Here is a 25,356-nt window from a genome sequence, read left to right on the forward strand (position 1 = left end):
CAATGTCTAACATATAACAGGTTAAAAAATCCTGCATCAATATATGAATGAATGAATTAATGGCATTTTTAAAATAAGAGATTCCTTTCAGATAATAATATTAATATTAATGAAGATTCTTGATTGACTCTGTCACTCACCTGCATATTTTCTCTTTTAATCCTCAAACAAATATATGGGGCTGGGTTTTTTTTTTTTTTTATACCTTATTTTATAGGTAGGAAACTATGTCTTGTTATTAAGGAACATGCCCAAGATTATTGAGAGCAGGGATTAGGAACCCTATCTCTCTAATTCCAAAATTTATTCCCTCTTTGTCACATTTATCCACATAATGCTAAGAAAAGAAACTAAGAAATCTTCAGTAGAGTTTCATGTACATTAAGGTGCTTGTTTTTTTCACTGTGATGATTATTGTGGTCTTATTAAAGCAGTAAGATAAAGACTAATAATATATTTTAACGTCACATTAGAGGAAAGAAAATACCTTCACACATGCTTCATAAATAAATGTAATGGTACAAATACTAGGAGAGTAAGACTGATTATTCCACCTTTGACCCAGCGTCACATTTCTTTGGAGAATAACTGACTTATCTTCAGTACTTCTTTTCAATTATTGGATTTCTGAAAATTGAGGCTAAGAAGAAACACATAGTGGTATCAGTCCTGATGTTGCCATTGTTTTTCTTAAAATATTTTTCAGGGTATGAGTGACATAAAATCTTTTGGAACTTTTTAATGTGATTTACTGAGTTGAACAGAAAAAATTATAGTAGAAATTCATTTCTATTTCGTATATATTGAATTTCAGTTTTAAAATGCCATTCCAACCTTAATTTATTTCTTTTTTTCTTAATATAAAAAACTTTAACAGTGCAACCACAAAACACTTGGTTTATAATTAAAATAGCAACCAAAACATTTATAAAGTAACTAAACATATGCCACTAAATTAATTTTATGCTACATGTTACATTTTTGTTGCTAAAGGACCTGATGTCACAAGAGATGTGTGAATTCATTCCACTTACATTATTTCTTCAGTTTCCTCGGATTATGGTGGATTGGATGGCTTTGCCAGGAAATTAAACTGTTTTCATGCAGTACATATCTAGGAAAGCTTTCTGTGTTTTAGATATTAAATAATAGATCATTATGAAGTTTAAAATGTTCAACCTTCGGGAATAAATTATTCCAATCAAACTTGCTCAGAGACCAAAGAGCTTCTATAGCACAAAGGTATCTTATAACAAATAGCTTTTTTACAATATTTCAATACCTCGTGTAGCCATCTTACACAAATTGAAAAGCAGAATGGTGAAAGTTATAAATATTAAGAGATAATCTTCCTTAATACATCAGCTATCCCTCAAGATAATAAATAATACTGTATTTCCACTTAATTTATTGTACTACATCTACAAAAAGATTTTTTTTCAAATCCCTCAAAACCTTCGTACTATGGAAGTTTAATTTTGCTTTTTAGTCAAAATAAAACCTTAAAATATTTTTGTCTAGACATTGCTAACCCAGCCATGATGGATGCACTATTTTTTTCCAACTATTAGAAGGAGCAGTTATACTTCCCTAATAAGGATAGAGAAGAGTGGTATATTCTTGGCTATAAAATTTTATTCTAGTAAAAAGCTAGGTGACTATATATTTTAAAATTCCAAGTCAGTTGAATATCAGAAAATCAGCCAATGTTAACACCATAATAATAAAATGAAGGATAAAAGCAACATGACCATCTCAATGGATACAGAAAAAGTTTTTGACAAAATCCAACATCCTTTCTTAATTAAAAAGAAAAAACGCTCAACAAACTAAGTATAGAAGGGAACTTACTCAACATGATAAAGGGCGCCTGTGAAAACCCCACGTTGAACATCATACGTAATGGTGGAAGACTGAACGCTTTCCCCCTAAGATCAGGAATAAAGCAGGGAGGTCTGCTATCACCACATCTATTCAGTATTGTACTAGCAGTCTTAGACAGGGCAATTAGGCAAGAAAAAGAAATAAAAGCATCTAGATTGGAAGCAAGAAATAAAACTTTCTGTACTCACAGATGACATGATCTTGCGTTTAGAAAACCCTTAAGAATACACACACACACACACACACACAAACTATTATTGCTGATGAACAAGTTCAGCAAAGTTGCAGAGCACAAGATCAATATACAAAAATTGGTTGTATTTCTGTAGGCTGGGAATGAACAATTCGAAAATGAAATTAAGAAATTGGTACCCTCATATATTGCTGGTGGGAATGTAAAATGGTACTGCTCCTGTGGAAAATAGTCCAAAAGTTCCTCAAAAAGTTTAACAGAGAGTTACCATGTGACCCAGCAATTCTTGTCCTCAGTATATACCCAAGTGAATTGAAAATATATGTCTGCACAAAACCTTGTAGAGGAATGTTCATAGCAACATTATTCATTATTCATAACAGCCAAAAAGTAGAAACAACCCAATGTCCATCAACTGAGGAATGATATATCAATACGATGAAATATTATCCAACCATGAAAAGGAATGTAGTCCTGATACATGCTCCAACACGAATGAACCTTGGAAACATTATGCTAAGTGAAAGAAGCCAGACAAAAAAGACCACATATTATATTATTCTTTTTATATGAAATGTCCAGAATAGGCAAATCCATAAAGACAAAGTAAGTTAGTCATAGTCAGGGGTTGGAGCTCGGGGAAGAATGGGGAGTTACTGCTTAATGGGCACAAGGTTTCTTTTAAGGGAATGAAGATGCTCTGGAATTAGATGGTGGTAATGGTTGCACAACTTTTTGAACATACTAAAAATCACTGAATTGTATGCTTTAAAATAGTAAAACTGATGAATTTTATGTTACATGAATATAATCTCAATGAGAAAAAATCAATAGCTAAAAAACAAACGAATGAAAAACCCATGGCTGGTTGTAGAGAAATTTTACAGAATCAATATATTTCTTTTCAAGTCTCAATCATTAAGCTGTCTGTTTTAAAAAGCAATAGTTTGGGATGGATAGGTATTGAAGAAAAACAATTCTTTCAATAGCTGTAGCTGTTGTTTCTGGACGTATACAGATGATCACAGATTTCTTAATGACTCTGCATTCAGATAGAGTTGCCAAACAAGTGTAAGTTTTTAATAAATCAGTATTTCCACCTTGATCTTCCATATGAGCATACTCAATAATGAAGACGATATTTTAAGAGATTCACCTAGAAACGAACAATTTTTCGATAAGAAAAGAAGCATCTGAATGATTTAATTCAAAACAAAAGACTATGGAAGAAAACATGCCCTAGCAACTGGCTTCTTGTACTGCAATCAGGGGCTCATTTATCTTAAACAAGTCAACTTTTGTAACACCCTCGGCACTGTATAGAATTCTGAGTGACAGTCAAACAGAGCTGTCAAGGGAGAAGGAAAACAGTGGGAAATGTGAACTAGAATAAATTTAAAAAAAAAAAAAAACCTTGTAAGAGAATGCAGAATAGTCTGTGACAAGGAATTTTCCTTTAAAATAACCAGAAGCTATGTGAACGCATTGAGCACATGAACGTCAATGGGGTGAAAAGTACTTAATAATCCCCCACAGCATTTCTAATAGCATTTACCTGGCCCCCAACTAGTTATAAAAACCCATCTAAATCCTAAAAGACGTTGAACAAAACCCCACAAAACCCTCATTCTCGTGTCAAATGCTGCTTGACAGATAAGTTGCTTACAAAATGAGTTCTACTAGTTTTTGCCTTCACTCATTTTCCTGCGTTCTTACTCGATAGTTTGTGTTACTGGTTTTGACAGCATATTAGAAGTTATGTATTGTTAATTCCACTGTTGCTAGTTCTTTCTAAAATTATTAAAATTAAATAGGTACTAAGAAATTGAAATTGATATGATCCCTTTTTCCCTAGTCATTACATGTATATATATATAACTAATTAGTCATACTAGTCATCAGAGATTTTATTATAAAAAGTTATTTTAGGTGTTTGTGGGAAGGAAAAAAAAATCCTTCTGATGACATCACTGTTCTAAGATGTAGCCTCTAATATTTTTGGACTCTCTTGGGAGTTCTATTCCCTGTTCTTCCACTGCTTTGCGTTGTGACCTCGGAAAAGTTTAAGTACAAAAAAGACAAGTGCAAAGTGAAATTATGAAAATAAGACTTAACTGAGATTGAATGAAGAATAGAGATGGAATGGGTCAAATGGCTAGCTAGTAGATGTCCTAGTGACTCAACACAGTGACCAGATAGCAATTCGGCTTGAAAGGAGTTTCAAATTACTTAGCTGTATACTGAGATTAGTTTCCTTGTATAGCATTATAGGAAACTCAAAGTCTGCCTATAAGCAAGAAGTGCAGCAAGACTCTAATGATATTGGTCAATCTTCTCTGGCTCTGTATCTTGCGGCTGGAGAAATTGTGGCTACTATAGAGGAGAAAAAAGCTAATTTGATATTATAAATTAAGGAAGCCTTAGATACACTGAAATAAACATCTTTAAGTCAGAGCCTTACTTTATTGCCATTATATACATTCAAATCTGAAACCAAATTGTGTGTGTAACCTAACTCTATTCGCTTGCAGGATTCAGCTAAATAAATATATCTATTGGACAGATGCTGTTTTTAAAAGCCCAATAGTCAGGGGGCTGGCCCCGTGGCCAAGTGGTTAAGTTCACGCGCTCCGCTGCAGGTGGCCCAGTGTTTTGTTGGTTTGAATCCTGGGCGCGGACATGGCACTGCTCATCAAGCCACGCTGAGGCAGTGTCCCACATGCCACAACTGGAAGGACCCACAACGAAGAATATACAACTATGTACTGGGGGCTTTGGGGAGAAAAAGGAAAGAAAATAAAATCTAAGGAAAAAAAAAAAGCCCAATAGTCAGAAATAATTCTTGAAATCCACTGGAAACAAAGACCACATAAACTATGCAATGAAGTAATGGGAGGAAAAGAAAATTCTCTTAAGTTGGTAATAGTATGATCTTATCTAAATGTAATCTTCATAAGCCTCCTGGGCATTACAATTTTTTAATTCAATGTTATTTGCATTGTTTTGGCAGAAATATTTATTACAGTCCCCACAAGAGAGATAAAGTGCCTGATGATACTGAAAAGAGGAGGCTAGTAGAATTAATCTTGTGAAAATATAAGACATTCAAGACTCATTTAGCTATATAAAGCATGTTGAAATTTTCCTTTTGGAAGTACATCCTCAAGTAGTCTTGATAGGAGAACTCTAGGTAACATGTGGAGGATGAGAAATGCCAGTGGTAAAGGATAAATTTTTAAAGGGTAAAGTCATGATCTTCACACAGATATAAAATGAACACATGTCAACAATTTTATTTAACTCAATTAATAAGGGACCAGTAAGACATTACAACTGGTTCAAAGGAAAATTCAAAGAACACACATACATAGGCAAATAAAGCATGTTGAAATATATGGACAAATAGATGCACAACAGGTCAGTAAGAAGGGCAATGATCAACTGCATTCTACAAGACACAACTGGTTTGCATTTCTCTGGACAAGAATTATTTGCATTATTAATAATTTTCTACAATCTACAGAGCTGTAAAATAGTTGAGTGACAATAAAAAGCAGAGATAGTCCAGAACACTCAGTCATCTTCTTGGGGGGGAAGGAGGGCATTTCAAAGTCTTTCACGATTTTTCTCAACAGGAAAAATATTATTTGTTAATTAAGGAGCTATGCAAAGAAAGGATATTCTGATAATGTGGTTTTTCAAGAAATGCTACATTTGAACCTCTTACACCCATGGTTATAAATAAAAGTAGTCTCTCTTCTTGAACTCATGAAAAGAAAGAGATTTGCTTTGTTCTAGGAAATCATTACTCTGAAGGATAAGAGAATCCTACCTAAAATTACTCAAGAACCTAAAATTTAAGCTATAGTGCTCACTAACAAAAAACATGCTGAGCCAATAATATATTTTAAAACCTTCTCTCATTTGACTTTTTAAGTGAGGTTATTTTATTAATATTTTTAAACTCAAAAGTGTTTTACAACTGATTTGAAAGGCCCAATTTATGCTTTTCTCAGCCCTGGAGCAGTTTCTGCCTTCCCTTCTGCTGATGAGTGGGTTTGAGGGTTTGTTTTGCTTTGTTTTGGTTTGGTTTTGACTGGTCATCTAATTTTCACAAAAGGGGCCATGATGTATGTTGAAAGATAAACCAGAAAACTTGATTTTCGTTCTTAGTTCTAGCTGTAATACTACAAAACGAAGATCTGCTGAACCACATCTTTAAGCAATCTTGGACTTGATGCCCACAATTCAAAGTACACAGATTTGGTAGCGTTTGGAAATTGTGTGTGTGTATATGCATGCTTCCGAATGCTCCTTCAGCTCCTGACTTCTTATGGTAAATAGCATGCAGAATGGCGCAAATAAACTGCCATTTAGGCATAAATGAAAGCCTTGGGGCATAAAAAATTTTGTACATGAAAAAATGGAAATAAGCCAGCAACTTGAATCTAGAAATCTCCCTGAATCTTTAGGTGTTATGCACTGTGTTTTCACTTACCATTCTTCATAAACTAAATTAAGACTGCCTGTAAAAGTCATCACAATACATGATATTACTATCTTTCCCAGATCATATCTAATAGGAAGAGTAAATAACATAAAGGAGGTACGTTCACAAAGAGCAAATCTTTAATCAGAGTTCATTTACATTCCTGTTATCATCTCCGTTTGTAAGTTTATTCACTGGAGTTTCCGATGAGTAAGACTTGTTAATGCTCACAGTGCCCAGAAATGCCCCAAGGAGGCATGGGAAGTTTCAGGGCACAGATAGGTTTTACACTGAATCAGTGAGAATCTAGAAGGATTCTCTACCCCTACACGCCCTGAACTTATTCATGCCAGGTGTGGGAAATGAGGGCCAATCTTCCTGTTGTCAATTATCTTCAAAACTGCTAGGCTCCTCCCAGAGAGGCGGGATGATAACTCTTATTATTGAGAGAATAATCCACTCAAGAACAGAACACCTAAAAATGGCTCACTTTGGGTCCAAACCAACCTTTGTCCTGAAGAGTTCTTCAAGGATGAGTTGGCTTGGGACACACCTATTTTATTTAGGTGACACCCTGAAGAGACTTGGCCTAAGCAGATCCCTCAAAAATCCTACTCCCCAGGGTCTTATGATAGCATAGTTTAGGGGTTAAGATTGTGAATCTGGAGTCAGACTGACAAAATTCAAATAGCTCCACCACTTAGTGGCTTTGTGATCTTAGGCAAATTAATTAAACTCTTTGGGCTTCGGTTCCCTCCTTTGTGAAATGGCAATAATGATTATGCTTACTTTATAGGGTTCTTGTGCAAATCCAATGAGTTAATATTTGTACAATGCCTAGAACAGTGCCTGGTATGTAATAAGTGTACTCAATATTAGCTACTACTATTATTGTTATTATTTATCATCATCATCATTATTGTTATTATTTCCACTTCCCTCCATGACTAACCCATGTTCCTTGGACTTACAGTGGGCCTCCCAGGACAACCATAGATGACCACTACACATAAGAACATATTTACCAACAGCCCTTGCCCAGGGGTAAGCCAGTATACCCCTTTTAGGAAGCACCCTGGACAGCTGAATGTCTCAATTCTACTCTACCCCAAATACTGCTTTGTGACAAACAATTGAAAGTATCCTGTTCCCACTTCAAATGCATAATTAGCACCCTGCTTTGTTGGCAAGTTTTTAAAATGAAACTAAACTCAATAACTAAGGTTCTCAGTGCTCCATTAAATATATATTGGCTGAACGAAGAGAATGAACACACATTGATTGAAACCCTATTATATGCCAGTTACTAGGGATTCTAAGAAGTTTAAGCCACTGTTTCTCCTCTACCAGAGCTTACAATCTAGTGGAGAGGCCAATAAATAGGCGATCACCATACAGCGTACTAAAGGCAGTTTTCTTATGAAATTTGCATTGGCTCCATTCATGCTTTTTTCCAGGGCTGTCAGCCAGAGCAAGGTTCTTGGCAAAGTAGTGAAGTAGGCACAGTTTGTCTTTGGCTCCTTCCCTCTCTCCTTAAGACATGCCTTTTCCCTCCATCAGGAAGGCACTTCTTCTTCTAGGCAACTCTGAGTCCACTTCTAGCATTGAGAACAGATGGTTATAATCCCTGCTGATATGTTTGTTGCTAATAATTTAAGGACTTGCCCCTTCGGAGGGTAACTGCATTTTTGTGGGGAACTCCTGAACCTAAAACACCATTCAGGAGCTCAAGGAATGAATCTCTACAGAAAGAATTTCAGGCAGCAGTCTAGCTGGGAAGAGAGAAGTCTCTGCATAACGGCCAGTTTTCATTCTTTAACAATAATTGTTTCTGCTCTCTACCTATCTTTGTCTTATTGCCCGTGCTTTCCTACAGGGGCTGTTTTCTCTAGAATAGATTGTAGAAGTTTTCAATTGCTTGCCTTCTTGCTATATATGTGATTGGGCAAGGGTTTGAAACACTCAAACTTCAACTTATTTTGTCCCATTCTGACAGTACATTTCAAGCCCCCTTTTCCACCAAACTCAATTATTATGCTTCATATTCACCCTAGAACTCCCACTTCTTCTGTTAAATTAAAACATGCAAACCTTTAATGGGGAAAAGGCATATTTTATTCCTTAATGAAAAGACATGTTTTCCTCACAATGCTTTCTATTCAAAGGTTTGTGCTGTAGCATTGTTGTGTGTGTTTTTGTCCTGCGTAAGAGGAGCAGGTTCTAACAGGCTAGCTCTATTATTAGAATTTATCTCTTTTCATGCATAAGAAGTTCATTCTTTTAGAAGTTAATCCTTTTCTTTAAAAGGGACATACTGTCTCTTTAGAAATTAATCAGTTTTTGCCTTTACATTTTGTTTTAAATTGCTGTTCCACTTTATAAATCATTTATCGTAGCTAAATGGAGGTCTGTGAATTGCTGCAGCTGCCTTTAAGTGGGCATTTTCCTTTGGTTCATGGACTAGGCACTGTTTGTGTCTGCTTTTCACAAACATTTTTTCAAGTTCCAATGACGGTATGAAAGAATATTCACTTTACATTAGAATTTAAAGTTGAATGGTAAAGAATGAAAATAAAATCATTTCTATGTAAACAATAATAGCACAAAGAAATTACTTAATTTATGATATTCAAGAATTTCTGAATACTTAGCTGTAAAATCTCTTTTTTCCCCACTAACTTTCATTATAATTTTTAGTAGGCTATGAACAACAGTTCCTCTCTTTGTTGGAAAGCAGTTGGGAATTTTATCAGACATTCCTAAAGAGTTCAGTAAATGTGAGTCCTCCAAAGCATTAATCAGAGCGATTTTTGCTTTGGTAATTCCATGATGGTGACTGTGGAGAGCATTGCTAGAAGATGAGGTATACCTTTATGTGGAAGGCAGGAGCTAGAATGATATTTAGTTTATGATGTCTATAGTCACCAGCCATAGGAAAAATGCAGTAAGGAGGAAGAAAACAGTAGGGAAAAATCAGAAAGAATAGAACTTATTTTAGTTTAGTTATAGTCAATATCAACAAACGCAAGTCCGTCTTCAGAAATTATCTATTAACATGTATTTACTTTTTCATTTGGGCCACATCAGGTAGTGCCTGCAAGAAAAGAGAGAGATTCTGCTAGCTCTCCCTTGTCAGATGATCTGGAAACATCCTGCACTGGTGAGATGACAATAGGACTCAGTCATATTAGTCTTCCCTGCTCGCTCAGAAAAGATAGTTGCCTACAACCAAGCAGTATTCACAACACAGAGAAGCAGGCCTTAGAATCGTAGAACCTTGAGACCAGAAGGACTCTAAAAGTTGTCAAAGCCAATGTTCCATTGAATGTTTAAATATTCTACATCTTGATAAGTGATTGTCCAGCCCATGTGCTGGACGCTGTCAATGACCAGATTCTTACAACTTCCTGCCATGACCAATTTCCTCAACTCCATGGATTCCGACTACTAGAAGACCTTCTGCCCCAAAAGGAATGACAAAAAAGCAGCTTTTCTAGTCAAGACCTGTGTATTTTCCAATGACAGATTTGAAAGGTGATAATTTCCTCATTTTTCCCCCCACCTAGATTCCTCAAATAAGAAGAAATGGTATTTTCTGTTCCATGTGTATTTGGCTCTAATATATAATATTTGTCACCAAAGTGCCCAGCTATCAATGAGCATGCTGTTCCAGGAATTCCTTAAATTACTGATACAAAGTTTGTATAAGTCCCTCCCTGTAAGATAAAGATAAGTAAAAATGAATTGCAAATAAATAAACAAATAAATAATATTAGATCCAGGTAGGAAAAAACTTTGACATTACAGAATGAAGTACACTTAGTATGATAGAGGGGATTACGAAACTCAAAAAATATCCAAAATACCAAGGTGTACCTCTTGGATAATTAGGAGTGAAAGAGTTGTTGTTAAAGCAGATTTCTTGTTTTCCAATTAGACAGGCAGACACCACTCTTCCTCAACTAAGCCTTAAGTACGTAAGCCCATTTTCCTGCTCCTTGTCTAGTTCATGTTTGTGTACCAAACAAGAGCTATGTTTAACTTGTTAGTAGAGTTTCCTTTTTCTATTTTTTAAAAATTTTTTCAATGAAGACCTAGTTTTCCTTGCACATTTTTCACGAGCATCAAATAGTGGGTGATCTTTCAAGCTTGAACAGTGACAGTTGCATCGCTGAGGAAGGATTTCTTGTTTCAAATGGTCTAGATAATGATTTACAGCTATTTTTGGTAATTCTCAAAATGACAGCTCCTTGAATCTTCCTGTGTGCAGAAAAATTTGCTGGGCTGGCATCTTTCAGACCCTGGGAGGTTCATCCCAATTCTCAGCGTGTGGGAACAAGGGAATGCTCTGAAATCCTCACTCCAGAGGGAATTGACCTGTCCTCATTATCTTGTGATACGCGTGAATGTTTGATGAGGTTCCCTAAATGTCTGTGGCCTCCTGAGGCCTGGAATTTGTGAGCCAGGGCTAACCTATGAGTTGGGTGAAATTACTTATAGACCTTGGGCATTCCAAGACCAAACCTGATAAATTGAGAGTTTAATTGCTCTAAAGAAAACTAACAATACTTCACAGCATCTGTCTTTATATAGTATTCAATAAATGGTTGTTAAAAAGTAGAAAGGATGCAAAAAGCCAATGAAATGAGAATTAACAATCTTTTAAAATTCTGAATATTATCAGAAAACTCATGTGGATGCCACTGGCTATTGGAAAGCATAAACTGGGGTTAAAAAAAACATAGAAAAGAAACAGTAAAGGGGGGAAGGGAAGAAAGAACATAACAGACAAGATAGGAGTGAGGTAGCAAGAAATATTTTAAAAGAGAAGAAAAGAAGGTGTATTTAATATACCTTTTCAATCATTTCCTTACTTGAAAATCTTCAATGGATCTTCAGTACATAAAGGATAAATTCCAGCATCCTTAAGCTGATGTTTAATGTGTTCCATGATCTGGACAGAAGCTACCTCTCCAACACATACTCTCTGGTTTATTTATTGACTATTCCCAGAATGTTCCTTTGGGGTTCTGTTCTTCTTGTCTGCTCCCTAAGGAAAATCCTATGCACTCTTCAAGGCACAACCTCAGGGACTATACTTGGAAGTTTTATACAGATAGCATTGGTTGACATTGGTCTCTACCATATTTACATTAGACTTAACATTTTCTCAAATGTCCTCCCCAGATAATGTTCCCTATAATCCCCTTAATAGCAGTGATGGATTAGGGATGCTTTATTCTAGGAATTCTGACTCTAATATTATCAAATTATTTGTATTCTAGATATTTTGTACTTTTTTTTTTTTACAAGTTGTAGAGTTTAGACAATTAAAAAACTACTTTTCCCACTAATCTCCATGATGCTGCCAACTTCTGTCAGCTACATAAGTATGCCTTCACTTCACTAAACTCTTCAACTCTGGAAGGTTTTTCTTATTCAATCAATTTTCCCAAAGACCCCATTTTGTTTGAAATCAGCACCTAGTACTACAAGTAAACAAAAAATCATCCAGCTTTTACTGAGATCCTTTAAAGAATCTTACCATGCAGAAGTTATTTGATAAAGAGTTTCTAGTTTTTTTTATGATGATAAGGAATGTTGAATTTAAAAGATTTAATAAAAGCAGTAGGACTAGAACATTTCTACCAGAATATATGAAAAATCAGATACCCAGGAGCTAGGATGAAAAGATCTCACTCTTATAGAGCAGTAGAAATTGAATTCCTGCAGACCTCCAAATTTAAGTGCAAATTTGTCCTCAGAACTTGCCTGAATGTGTGATTGGAGATGTAATAGTAAACTCCAGGAGACTTTACGTATAAACAGCTCCTGGCAGAAATAGTCACAAAACAAAGTCCAAGAAAATAGGTAACTATAATTCAACTCACATTTAGGTGTTTCAAGACCAAACCAATAAACTGAATCTATAATATTTGTTGAATTTCTATAAAGAAAATTAACAAAAGTTTTTGCAACATCATCATTCTCAAAGGAGCCAGTTCCACTCTCTGAAGAAAATCTGTATCTTTGGTGTGTACACACACACATACACACACACACACACACACACACACACACACACACACACACACGTAATGGAATACTACTCAGCCATAAAAAAGGATAAAATCATCCCATTCACAACAACATGGTTGGAGCTTGAGGGTATTATGTTAAGTGAAATAAGCCAGATAGAGAAAGACAAACTCTGTATGAGTCCACTCATATGTGGAAGATAAACACATGGACAAAGAAAACAGATTAGTGGTTACCAGGGGAAAGTGAGGTGGGGGATGGGCACAAAGGGTGAAGTGGTGCACCTATAATATGACTGACAAATAATAATGTACAACTGAAATTTTACAAGTTTTTAAACTATCATAACCTCAATAAAAAAAATCTGTATCTTTACTAATCCCTGGGAACTAAAAATCTTCTATAATTAATTTTCATTAAGCACAAAAACCTTATAATACACAGAAATGAAATTTAGCAAGATGGACACCAAAATCATTATTTATGAAATTTTCCAGGTTGTAACTCTTAAATCTCATGGGATTCATTCACAAGTAGGCTGCAGTCCTCCAAGCCCTGTTAATTCCTGCACTTGAGCATGACGTGAGCACAAGGTCCGTAGTAGTCATGTGACACACTTGGATAATGCATAGGCTATTTCCAGAGTGCTCTACCAGTGGAGCCAAAGACATATATACCTAGAGGATGAAAAGAGAAAGGGGCTCCTGGGTAAGATGACACAACTTACTCTCGAGTTAAATTAGGTCAACATAGTACACCAATCTACTGATGTGACTATTTCCAGGTTTATTAAACTAGGGACTCGTTTTGATTCTGGCTACTCTATAAATCTGTGTAATTTTTAGTAGTTCCTTTATCATTGCAGTCAAAATATTTTAGATGTATTGAAATAAACTTTGTTCGCAGATTCTCCCTAGCCTCCTAGCTCCTCACCTTGGCTAATTTTCTTTCCTCTTCCTGGAAAGTCTCTTCCCTTCCGTCTCTCAGAAATACTGTCCATCTTCAAGGACTAGCTCAAAACCCAACCTCTCTCATAAAGCTCTCCACAACGGCCGACCTGTGTTGATTTCTGCATCTTTTGATTTCCAACATCATTTTTTTCCTTAGGTACTTATTGTCTTGTTTATCTGTAATTTTTTTCTATGTAATTCTTTTTCTCCGCCTAAATTATACTTTTCTTAAAGACAGAAATTATGTTTTGTAATGCTTTGTATGTCAAATATTGCCTAACATAGTGACTCTCTCCAGTAGATATTTATTAAATATTGTTGCCTGGTTGATATAATTTATTACCTTTATGCTGAGTTACCTTTAACATTGTTTCTCAAGAAAAGAAAACAAAACATCTTATAGATCCAAATTTGGGAACCCCATTCTGAGCTACTTTGCAAAACTTTCATTTGTAAGAACATGACCTCAATGTCAATAAATGCATCTTGGTACTGGAATTCATGGCAATATTTAGTTATTAGGAAGTATTCCAGATGACCCAAAATATTAATTTTTAGAAATTATCAGTGAGATAATACAAAAAATATTAAAATTCTCATAAAACTCTCAGATCCCAGAGAATTATGCTAAAGTATTCCTCCCTGTGAGAAATGTTTTAATAAACCCTCAACTACTCTGAATTGTGGGATTAAAAGAAAATGCCCAGTCATTATGACAAAATGTATTCAAAGCCTTAAAAATATACATATTTTGATTGTTAAATTTTACTTCTACAAAACACGTTCCAAATAAATAAATATGTACACAAATAGTTAGCTACAGGGATATTCATTAAAGAATTAAAATATAATATGTAAAAATATTTAAAGCTGAACTAACCCAAAATAGGTGATTGGTCAAATAAATTGTATGTCATACAAGGGAGCCATTAAAATGTGTGCTGTTTAAGAATATTTAATGAAATGAAAAGATGTTCTCAATATATTGTTATGTGAAAAAAATTTTTAAATATAATTATACTTTTAAAGTACTGGAAGTATATGCTTCAAATGTTGATAACATCACTTTGTGATGGGATTACTGATTTCTATATTTTCTATAGTGAAGATGTTTTATTGTGTAAAGAATTAAAAAATTCAGAGGCATTAAAATTTTAGGATAATACCTAGCCAGTAGCTCAGAATTGCTCATTAGGGTGATATATCCTATAGCCAGGAAAATATATTACTTAAGTGTTTTTTTAGGAAGATTAGCCCTGAGCTAACAGCTGCCAATCCTCCTCTTTTTGCTGAGGAAAGCTGGCCCTGAGCTAACATCCGTGCCCATCTTCCTCTACTTTATATGTGGGACGCCTGCCACAGCATGGCTTGCCAAGCAGTGCCGTGTCCGCACCCGGGATCCGAACCACGAACCCCAGGTCTCCAAAGCAGAACGTGCACATTTAACCGATGCACCACCAGGCTGGCCCCTTAAGTTTTTAAATTAATCACAAGACAAAATAAAGAAAGGATCTCTCATCTTGATGGCAAACTTCTTCAGAAAAGTGAATGAATGTCATATGGCTAAGGCCAACCAATGAGATGAGATTGTGGGGAAGGTTCTTCTCTAGTATCATTTGCACTCATAGCTCTTCTTTTTGTTTGTAGGTCCATGGAAAGTGTATGTGTAAGCACAACACAGCAGGCACCCACTGCCAACATTGTGCACCGTTGTACAATGACCGCCCCTGGGAGGCAGCTGATGGCAGAACAGGGGCTCCTAAAGAGTGCAGAAGTAAGTACCAAGCCCACCAGCCTCAAAGCCTTCTTTGTAAACTAAACTTATCTGTGGACTCCTTGTTGTCTCTAGAAACACGGTATAAAGTGGTGGGTGACAGACATTGTAACATACAAAAACATAGCCCATATCACTGCCCACTCTGACTTCAATCATTGGAAAGAATTGCTGCTTGCAAAGTTGCCAATGTGACTGCTTTGCCAAGAATGTGTTGCCCATTTGCTGGGACACTTTGTGAGACTAAGCGCCCTCCTTGAGAATTTGACATAATGAAAACATGGCTAGACACAAGAGCAACGGAGGATTATGGTGTGTAATTACCCTTGTAGCTAAGATAGTGAATTATAATCATGAAAATAGCTGTCTTGAATTCAGTTCTCAAAACAACCTTATAAAGTGGTGGTGTTAAGGCTATTTTAAAGATCAGGAAACTGAGGCTCAGTAAGATTAAGCAACTTGCCAAAGTTAGTAAATGATAGAGTCCAGACTTGATCCCTAGTCTTCAGACTCCAAATTAAATGCTTTTTTCCATAATGCCGTAATGCATGTCTTTTCACTTATACTTGAAATGACAAATTAGATTTGAAATGAAGCCAGTTAGTGGAGAACGAGAGTGCGTTACCAGGGCTAACTTTGGGTTTGAGGTTGGAGATTAGATAGAAGGGTAAAAAAATATGGGAACGTGAGTTGTTTTTTTCTTTGTTTTTCAAAATGTTCAGAGAAATACACATGCCCATAACAATGTTTACACTCACAAACTTCAATCTTACAAGGGTTGAAAGGCAAGTACTGTGGGTAAAATTGTGAGAAGTCAGTTCCCATACATAATTTGGAATCATAACTGATTTATTTCAGTTTCTAGGAAATGTAAAGGATTTCCTCTAAGCATAAATTTTAAATTATCTTATAATATGCTTTTTAAAGATTATGAATCTGGTGAAAATATCATAACACATCAAGGAAACAATGAAAACAATAGCACAAACATTTTCGAATACAGTTGACCTCCACAAAAAAGTCCAGATTCTTATTCTAAATCACTCATCGAGAGAATCTGAAGAATTTTTCCTAAATTCCTAGAGTGCCACTCTGACCCTTTCCACAGAAACCAGCTGCATGTGTGAATACATTTAGAACACAGGGACTTGTCACTTGGTGCTATTGACTGATAATATTAGAAATGCCTTTGAGAACTGTTACATAAGAAATACTGCAGGTCTCTTCTATAAGAAAACCGAGGCTTCTGTAGGAAACTACCTTGTACTCACCAGTACAACAATAGCTGAGGAACAGTACTTCATGAAAGGTAAATCAATATACCTGCCAAGTTACTGACCCTTGTCCATCAGAAGTTTCCTTCCAGGCTCATTAGTGAACATGAATTCAGACCTGTATCTGCAATACGAATTGTCATTTTCAAATAGCGCCTGACAACTAGGGTTTTCTAAGCAAGGTCAGGGGACCCACCGTGATGACATTGGCCCTTGGGAAGTAGCAAGAATGGAAATAGTGAAGTGTTACCATTAAAGAGAAAAAAAAGCTGGTGGCTACTCAAATAGGCTTTCCAAAATAAATGTCAACCCCGGTTGCTAAGGTGACTGTAATATTTCTGCCAAAGTAGACAGATCTATACTTTGTTAACTTTCAAACGTATCCTAAAACTTTTTTTTAAAATAAAAATCTAGTACATCAATTATATCTCAAAAAAATCTATGAAGAAACACTAGAAGAATACATAAGAAACTGAAAAAAAGAAAGAAAGAAAGTAGTAACCTTTTGAAGGCAAGAGAAACAGGGTAACAGGGATGCGAGACCAGAGTTCTCAGCATATAGCTTTTATATTGTTTTGATTCTTGTACTGTGAAAATGTGCGTTATTCAAAGAACTAAAAATAAATTTTTAAAAATTAGCAGCAGCTTACCCTATTTTTAACTGCCTGATTGTTAGAGACGCTGTTGTTTTATTTTTAATTATTTGTTTTCCTCCCATGCGTCTTTTTTCCAGCCTGCAAGTGCAATGGGCATGCTGATGCCTGTCACTTTGACATTAACGTGTGGGAGGCATCAGGGAATCGTAGTGGTGGTGTCTGCAACGACTGTCAGCACAACACGGAAGGTCAGCATTGCCAGCGATGTAAGCCAGGCTTCTACCGGGATCTCCGGAGACCCTTCTCTGCTCCAGATGCTTGCAAATGTAAGTGAACTCGTGGTTACTGGAAAAGGGATGATTTGTACAAAAGAGGCGAATCTTTCCATCCTTCATTTGCTGGCCCACTGGAGGGAGGTCATGGAATTCTCAAGCAAGACACTCATACAATCTGTTAATTTCTTCACTGATAAAGGGCAAGAATTTTCAACCTGTTAGGCGAAAACCATATAATATTCATAAAAGTAATCTCTCTCACTCTCCACGAGGTAAAATTGTTTCCTGTGGCACCATATTTGGAAAACAAGGTGAGTAGTAAAAGAGGAAAAAGAACGATGAAGAGGGAGATATAGTTAAGATTATCTTAAGACTAAATATGTAAGTAGAATGTAGACAACAAATGGATTCAAATTGATGAAACAGAGTGGTTACCTGCAACTGGTTCATTCCAGCTTTCATCTCTACCATGAACTCAAATGCCTGAAGAACCATGGGTTTTGGTTTCATTGTGAATGCACTTTGGTTGATACTGCTCTCACGTACCCCTGTACCGTAAACAAATTTAGAACATAACAGTAATTCCCACTCTGTCCCAAGGTACTATCCTCTTATAGAACGGGCTCTGCATAACTCCAAGAAGAGATTTATTTGAAAAAAGAGTAGAATTTTAAAAGATCTGCTCAGTTAATGAGACATTATCTGAAACGTGTGAATACAAAGAGTGCACGCAGAGCTTAAGTAAATGTCCACTGTGGATGAATAGCCCATCTAACTACACAAGTATTTACGTGTCATTGAACGCAGAAATTGTTAGATGACAGAAACCACTCAAGACTGTTAATGGAGATTGATGATCATGCCCTTCCTTTCCCTACCAAGGACTCCACGTTCTAGCTCAAAAACAGTGACAGGAAGGGAGCAATACAATGGGAAACAATCATTTAAAATCTTGAGGTTTTTTTTTAATTTAAAGGAAAAATTCTATTGCTCTTGAGAAATAAGTATTTTTAACATCAGGCAGGAGATAGCTACATGAAATTTGAGTGGGCTGGCTTGTTGTAAGGTTTCTCTCGTAAACTGAGGAAGCTAGAGTGTGGTACAGCTCACTTTCAACATTGAGTCCCGACTTTGGATTTGCGTCATCATATTTCTCTGAGAATTCTGTTTTACTCCTGCTCCTTGTTTGTACTCAAGCTTTCATTTTAATACACTTCAAACAGATGCAGAGTAGATGCTTTGCCCGCCCCTTACGGCTGTGTGACCTTGTGCTAGCTATTGAAGCTCTTTGGATTTCAATTTCTTTCTCCCTGTGGGGTTATCATGAGAACTGTGGAAGACAAAGTTGGTGAAGTGTTTCGTATGTTGCCTGTCATACAGTAAGCCCTCAAGAAATGAAAACTGCTATTATAATAACTGTTGTCCTCTAAAATAGAAGGTGGGAAATAATACTATAGAGTTTCTACTCTTTATTGACTAAAAAATACCTTAGTCAAAAATAAGTACTTCTTTAAAATCCACAGTAATTTAAGGAGTAAAATAGAGGCTCCTTAACTCCATGTGTTGACTAGAGGGTCTGTTTATAAAACTGCTTCCATCTAGAACATATTCAGCCCTAACACCATTTTGTACACGATATATTTAAATGGACAGATGTGTGTATGGATGTATTCCATATCCTCAGATCACTAGTAGGTATATCTAAAAATGAGAATGTGTGAACTACCAAGCAACTGTTACTCAGTTGTTGCTGAGTAACTTGGATAAGTCAACTATCTTGTAGGACAAGAGGTAACATTTTCAAAAAGATACTATTCATAGCATTACATAGCATTGACTTGAAACAGTATGTTGTACAATATACCTAATATATTCATTCGTTGCTTCCTTCCTTCATTCATGGGTATATGTTGAGGGACTATTATGTGCCAAAGGCTTAGGATGCATCAGGGAACCAAACAAAAATCCCTGCCCTCAAGGAGTTTATATTCTAGCAGAGCAGACAGACAATAAATATAATGAGTAAGTGAAGTACGTAGGATTTTTAGAAGGTAATAAGTGCTATACTCACCAAAGAAGAAGAAAATAAAACAAGAGGGATCCGAGGTGCTAAGGATTTGGGGTGACAAGCTGCGGTATTGAATAGGGGGATGAGGGTAGGCCTCATCACTGGGAAAGTGAGATTTGAGCAAAGATTTGAGGACAGCAAGGAAGTTGGCCAAATATTTAGCTGGACAATAGCTTTCTAGGCAGATGGAATACCTACAGCAATGCCCTAAGACAGAAGGGCGCCTAACGTGTCAAAGGAAAAACACAGAGTCAGTGCGGCTGCCCTGGAATGGGGGTCGGGATAGCGAGAGCTGAGACTAGAGAGGCGAGGCGGATAACGTGGACCTGTAAGCCTCTGTAAGCATGTCGGCTTCTGCTTGGAGGGAAATGATGAGCTAGTACGGGTTTTTGAGCAGAGGAGTGGCTGGATCTGACTTAGTTTTTAAAGGCTCCTTCTTGTGTTATACAAAGGCAGCTCAATTCCTACGGAACTTGTAGTTTTAGCGTTTAACTTCAGTTGAAGTTAACAAGCAAACTAGTGGTTGTCAGAGTGTTGTCCCTGGACCAGCAGCCTCGGCATCACCTGGGAAACACGTTAGAAATGCAGATTCTCAGACCCCAACCCAAACCATCTGAACCAGAAATTCTGTGAGTGGGACCCAGAAATCTGAGTTTTAACAAGCCCTCCGGCTGGTTCTGATGCCAGCTAAAATTTGAGAAACAGTGTTCGAAAGGAAAGCCTCCCGAATGTTACATTGGTTAAAGCAAACCCGGTTTCTAACATTTAACTAATATTTGAGCATCTGCTATGTGCTGGTATAGCAAACAGCTAGTCATTTTTATTAGAGTAATGAGTAGAAGACAAAAGAGGATTCTGAAAGAGAACTTTGAAAGACTGATTGGGTCTAGATTTTAGAGGGCCTGGTATGCTAGCCTAAAAGTGTTGGCATTTATTCCCTAGGGCAGCAGGAGCCATTGCAGTGATTTAATTAGGAAATGTTCAAGTTTCCAATATATTTTGCTGGTGTACAGTTCAGGTTAATTTGAGGGCATTGTGTGTTATTCATTGTATTTTACTTTACCAATTAAATTTTAAGCTGTTCGGTTTGTAAAATCATAAGATGAGTAAATGTATAAAGGATTAAAACAGATAAAATTTTATGCCTAAGCCACACCAATAAAAAGAGAAAAATAAAAAGTTTATTAGCAGATTTGGAGCCATAATAAATACCTTTTTTAAATTTTGGTTTTGTTTTATTTTATTTCTTTTATTGTTCCATGTTCAAGCTATGGCTCATATTCTTAGAAAATGTGAAAAGGTTGCCAGTGCTAGCCTTTTAAATCCTAGAAAGCTCATGGTTTTAGAGTTTTATAAGAAGAGCATGAAAGAGGACATTGAAAAGTGACTCCTTGGGGCCAGCCCCGTGATCCACTGGTTAAGTTTGCACGTTCTGCTTCGGCGGCCCAGGGTTCGCCTGTTCGGATCCCAGGTGCGGACATGGCACCGCTTGCCAAGCCATGCTGTGGTAGGCGTCCTACGTATAAAGTAGAGGAAGATGGGCACGGATGTTAGCTCAGGGCCAGTCTTCCTCAGCAAAAAGAGGAGGATTGGCAGCAGGTGTTAGCTCAGGGCTAATCTTCCTCAAAAGAAAAAACGTGACTCCTTGGTAGTGGTCATTACTTACATAGCTCTTTCATAGACTTTCACAGAAGAGCTTTTATAGGTTTTGGTCCCCAAACTACCAGTTTTATGAAAACATAAGCAAAATATGAGAACGCAGCTAAAATTAATAAGACATATAACTTTTTATTATTTTTTAGCCTATAAAAATGTTTGAAAGTTCTTCCACAGTCAATAGACTCTGGACTTTAACAAAATTAGGACTCTTTAAAGCTTATTCTTTCATTCAACAAATTCCTTTTTTTTACATCAAAATTTTTTTTTATTGAGGTCTTATTGGTTTATAACATTATATAAATTTCAGGTGTACATTGGTATATTTTGACTTCTGTGTAGACAGCATCACGTTCACCACCAAAAGTATAGTTGCCGTCTGTCACTGTACACATGCCCCTTTACCACTTTCACCATCTCCATGTCACCTTCCCCTCTGATAACCACAACCTGTTCTCCATACTATCTGTTTGTTTCTTTATCTTCCACACATGAGTGAAGTCATTCAGTAATTATCTTTCTCCATCTGCTTTATTTCACTTAGCATAGTACTCTCACAGCCCATCCATGTTGTCACTAATGGCGAGATTTCATCTTTTTTATGGCTGAGTAGTATTCCATTGTATTTATATACTACATCTTCTTTATCCATTCATCCCCATTGATGGGCACTTAGGTGGCTTCCAAGTCTTGGCTATTGTGAATAATGCCACAATGAACATAGGGGTGCATGTATCTTTTCGAATTAGTGTTTTTGTGTTCTTTGACTAAATACTCAGAGGTGGAATAGCTCGATTATATGATATTTCTGCTTTTAATTTTTTGAGGGATCTTCATATTGTTTTCCATAGTGGCTGCACCAGTGTGCACTCCCACTTGCAGTTTATGAGGGTTTCTTGTTCTCCACATCCTCTCTGACACTTGTGATTTCTTGTTTTTTTAATAACAGCCATTCTGACAGGCATAAGGTGATATCTCATTGTAGTTTTGATTTGCATTTCCCTAATAATTAGTGCTGTTAAACATCTTTTCATGTGCCTATTGGCCATCTGTTTTTTTGTTTTTTGTGTTTTTGAGGAAGACTAGCCGTGAGCTAACATCTGCTGCCAATCCTCCTCTTTTTTGCTGGGGAAGACTGGCCCTGAGCTAACATCCATGCCCATCTTCTTCTACTTTATATGTGGGATGCCTGCCACAGCATGGCTTGCCAAGTGGTACATAGGTCCACACCTGGGATCTGAACCAGTGAACCTCAGGCCGCTGAAGCGGAACATGCGAACTTAACTGCTGTGCCACCAGGCTAGCCACCTCTTGGACGTCTGTATATCTCTTTGGAAAAATATCTGTTCATATCCTCTGCCCATTTTTTGATTGGGTTCTTTGTTTTTTGTTGTTGCTGAGTTTTATGAGTTCTTTATATATTTTGGATATTAACCTCTTATCAGATATATGATTTTCAAATATCTTCTCCCATTTGGTAGGTTGTCTTTTCATTTTGTTGATGGTTTCCTTTACCATGCAGAAGGTTTTTAATTTGATGTTTAATTTTTTAAATTTTTGTTTAATTTTTCTTTTGTTTCCCTTGCCTGAGGAGACAACATTCAACAAATTCTTATTAAACACTACAGTTCGATCGGTGTGCTATTTCCTGGGAATTATAACTGTGAGCAAGAGAGATACTGTCTTTTCACAGAGCTTATATGTGTGTGTATAAATATATATATTTATGTGTGTGTGTATATTTATATAGAGAGAGTGGCAACTAGTGGTGTGTGTGCTTGTGTTGGATCACACAAGTATGATCAATATTGTGTTAGAGAGTGTGGAGGGGAGCACATAGGAGGGGCAGTTAACAAGAGTTGAGCGTTCTGAGTTTTGACTTAAGATCTGAGACTTGAAGATTAATAGGAATCAATATAACACGGCTAGAGGTATTCCCAGTGGAGAGAACAAGCTGTGCCAAAAAGGAACAGAAGGCAGAAAAAATATAGCCTATTTTGAGAACTGAAAAAATTTCAGAATGGTTATAGAGACAAGAAAGAGTGGGAGGACCATAAAGAAATATGGGGATGAGAGCAGTAGAGAGGATGAGTGATTGGCTGGAGGTGCCCCCATCTTGGACATCTTGGTCAGTGAGATGGAGTGGATTGAACTACCTACAATAAGTTGGTAATTAGTCAATAAGTCTCATTAAATATAATTGCCCGGGCCCTACCAAATTGATATTTATAGGCAATATCCAAGTATCAGAAGATCAAAGTTCTCAAAGCCATTTCAATGAAAACTCCATCAAGACCGCATTAAGACATTCCAAAAAACCTGAAACATTATAAGGTAATTGTAACATATTTGTCTGGATGAGTTCCTCAACCCCTTCAGTCGTCATGGGATTCATCTGCATCTGGGCAACCGAAAGACTTGGAGCTAGAAACTACTAAGTCATATTGCTAATCACTCCTAGTTAACAAATATTTACATGGTACTTAATGCACCAAGTAGAGGAATTATGAAAATAACTGATTAGTCCTTTTAGCTTAATTTGTAGGAGATGGATGGATTAGTAGGGAAGACCTGTATTTCCTTCTTTTCTTCTCCAGACAGCCCCTTGATCCACTGAGTAGATGCCCAAGGAAGGCATCTCTATTCACTTTATGACTATTCCAGCGTATGTTTGGGGCAGAGACGCCTGTGTCAACTTTCCTAGTATGGATTTCCTTACTGGCACCTTCTTTCAGAATATTACCCTGGTTCTTCCCTTCTCTGAGCCAGGGGTAGATCCCAACACGTATTAGCATGTTGAATTCTTCTCTCTACTTAAATACTCTTGAAAATATATTGTTTGATTGGTAATACGTTTGGCAACATTTTCATTATTGTTTAGTAATATTTTCTTATCATTAACTCCCTCCTTAGCAGATGTGTCCCTATGTCACCTCTAGAGTTATTTACTCAGACAATAAAATTTAGGACAAATAAGTTAATGTACTTAACATTTATTAAGTACCTACAGTGTACCAGATTGCCTGCTGGATGCTGACAGAGATATTGCTATAGCTACAACTTTTCTCCCCGTGAGTTCCTACTTTATTTTTATGAGAAGGTGGTATAAAGAAAACAAGTTGATATTTTTAAAAATTTAAACTATTTCAGTATGTGGTTCCATAAACAACATGTACAATGTTATTCAAAATAACAGTTTTATTATATTTATTCCACTGTGCTTACCAAGGCAGAAAAGTAACCTGCTACTCAGTGTGTGGTCCACAGACCAGCCCCATTGGCATCAGCCAGTTTCTGATTAGAAAATGCAGAACCTATATTCCACCCCAGATCTAATGAATCAAATACGCACTTTAACAAAATTCCCAAATGATTATATCATATTAAAGTTTGAGAATGCTGCAGAATGCTTTTCAATAAGCACCTCCTCTACAGTTAATTTTTAAGAAATAGTTAGCCAGAATGCCCTACTATCCCCTGAGTATTCAAATTAACCAAGGTTTACATCTCTATTTGTGTGCATATAGTCTTAGAATTTTTTATTGAATTACGTAGAGATTTACTAAGGAAAAGAAGGAAGTCTGGATAAATATGTTTCTATAGTACAGCATTTTCCAAAGTTAGATCCATGGAACACTAATTCCGTGAGATGTTGATAAGAATTATATAAGGGCATGTTCATTGTAGCATTAATCACAATAGCCAAGACATGGAAGCAACCCAAGTGCCCATCAACTGATGAATGGATAAAGATGTGGTGCATAGGTACAATGGAATACTACTCAGCTATTAAGAAAAAAAAACCAAAATCAGGGGCTGGCCCCGTGGCCGAGTGGTTGAGTTCGCGCACGCTGCTGCAAGCGGCCAAGTGTTTCGTTGGTTCGAATCCTGGACACGGACATGGCACTGCTCATCAAGCCACGCTGAGGCGGCATCCCACATGCCACAACTAGAAGGACCCACAACGAAGAATATACAACTATGTACTGGGGGGCTTTGGGGAGAAAAAGAAAAAAAAATTTTTTTAATCTTTAAAAAAGAAAAAACAACAAAATCATCTCATTTGAAACAACATGCATGGACCTCTAGGGTATTATGTTAAGCAAAATAAACCAGTCAGAGAAAGAGAAACACCACATAATTTCACTCATATGTGGA

General features: G+C 36.6%; 1 protein-coding gene across 3 annotated transcripts in view; it reads left to right on the plus strand.

The window, feature by feature from the left end:
• The window catches only part of NTN4 (netrin 4), a 111,618-nt gene that overhangs the window by 50,250 nt on the left and 36,012 nt on the right, over nt 1–25,356 (plus strand). For all 3 annotated transcript variants that reach the window (XM_046646467.1, XM_046646465.1, XM_046646466.1), the window contains exons 4-5: nt 15,203–15,329; nt 17,337–17,525. In XM_046646467.1, coding sequence (XP_046502423.1) covers nt 15,203–15,329; nt 17,337–17,525 — 316 coding nt within the window. The remainder of the gene's footprint in view (nt 1–15,202; nt 15,330–17,336; nt 17,526–25,356) is intronic.

The sequence above is a fragment of the Equus quagga genome, chromosome 19, assembly GCF_021613505.1.
Source record: "Equus quagga isolate Etosha38 chromosome 19, UCLA_HA_Equagga_1.0, whole genome shotgun sequence".
NCBI classification, from domain to species: Eukaryota; Metazoa; Chordata; class Mammalia; order Perissodactyla; family Equidae; genus Equus; species Equus quagga.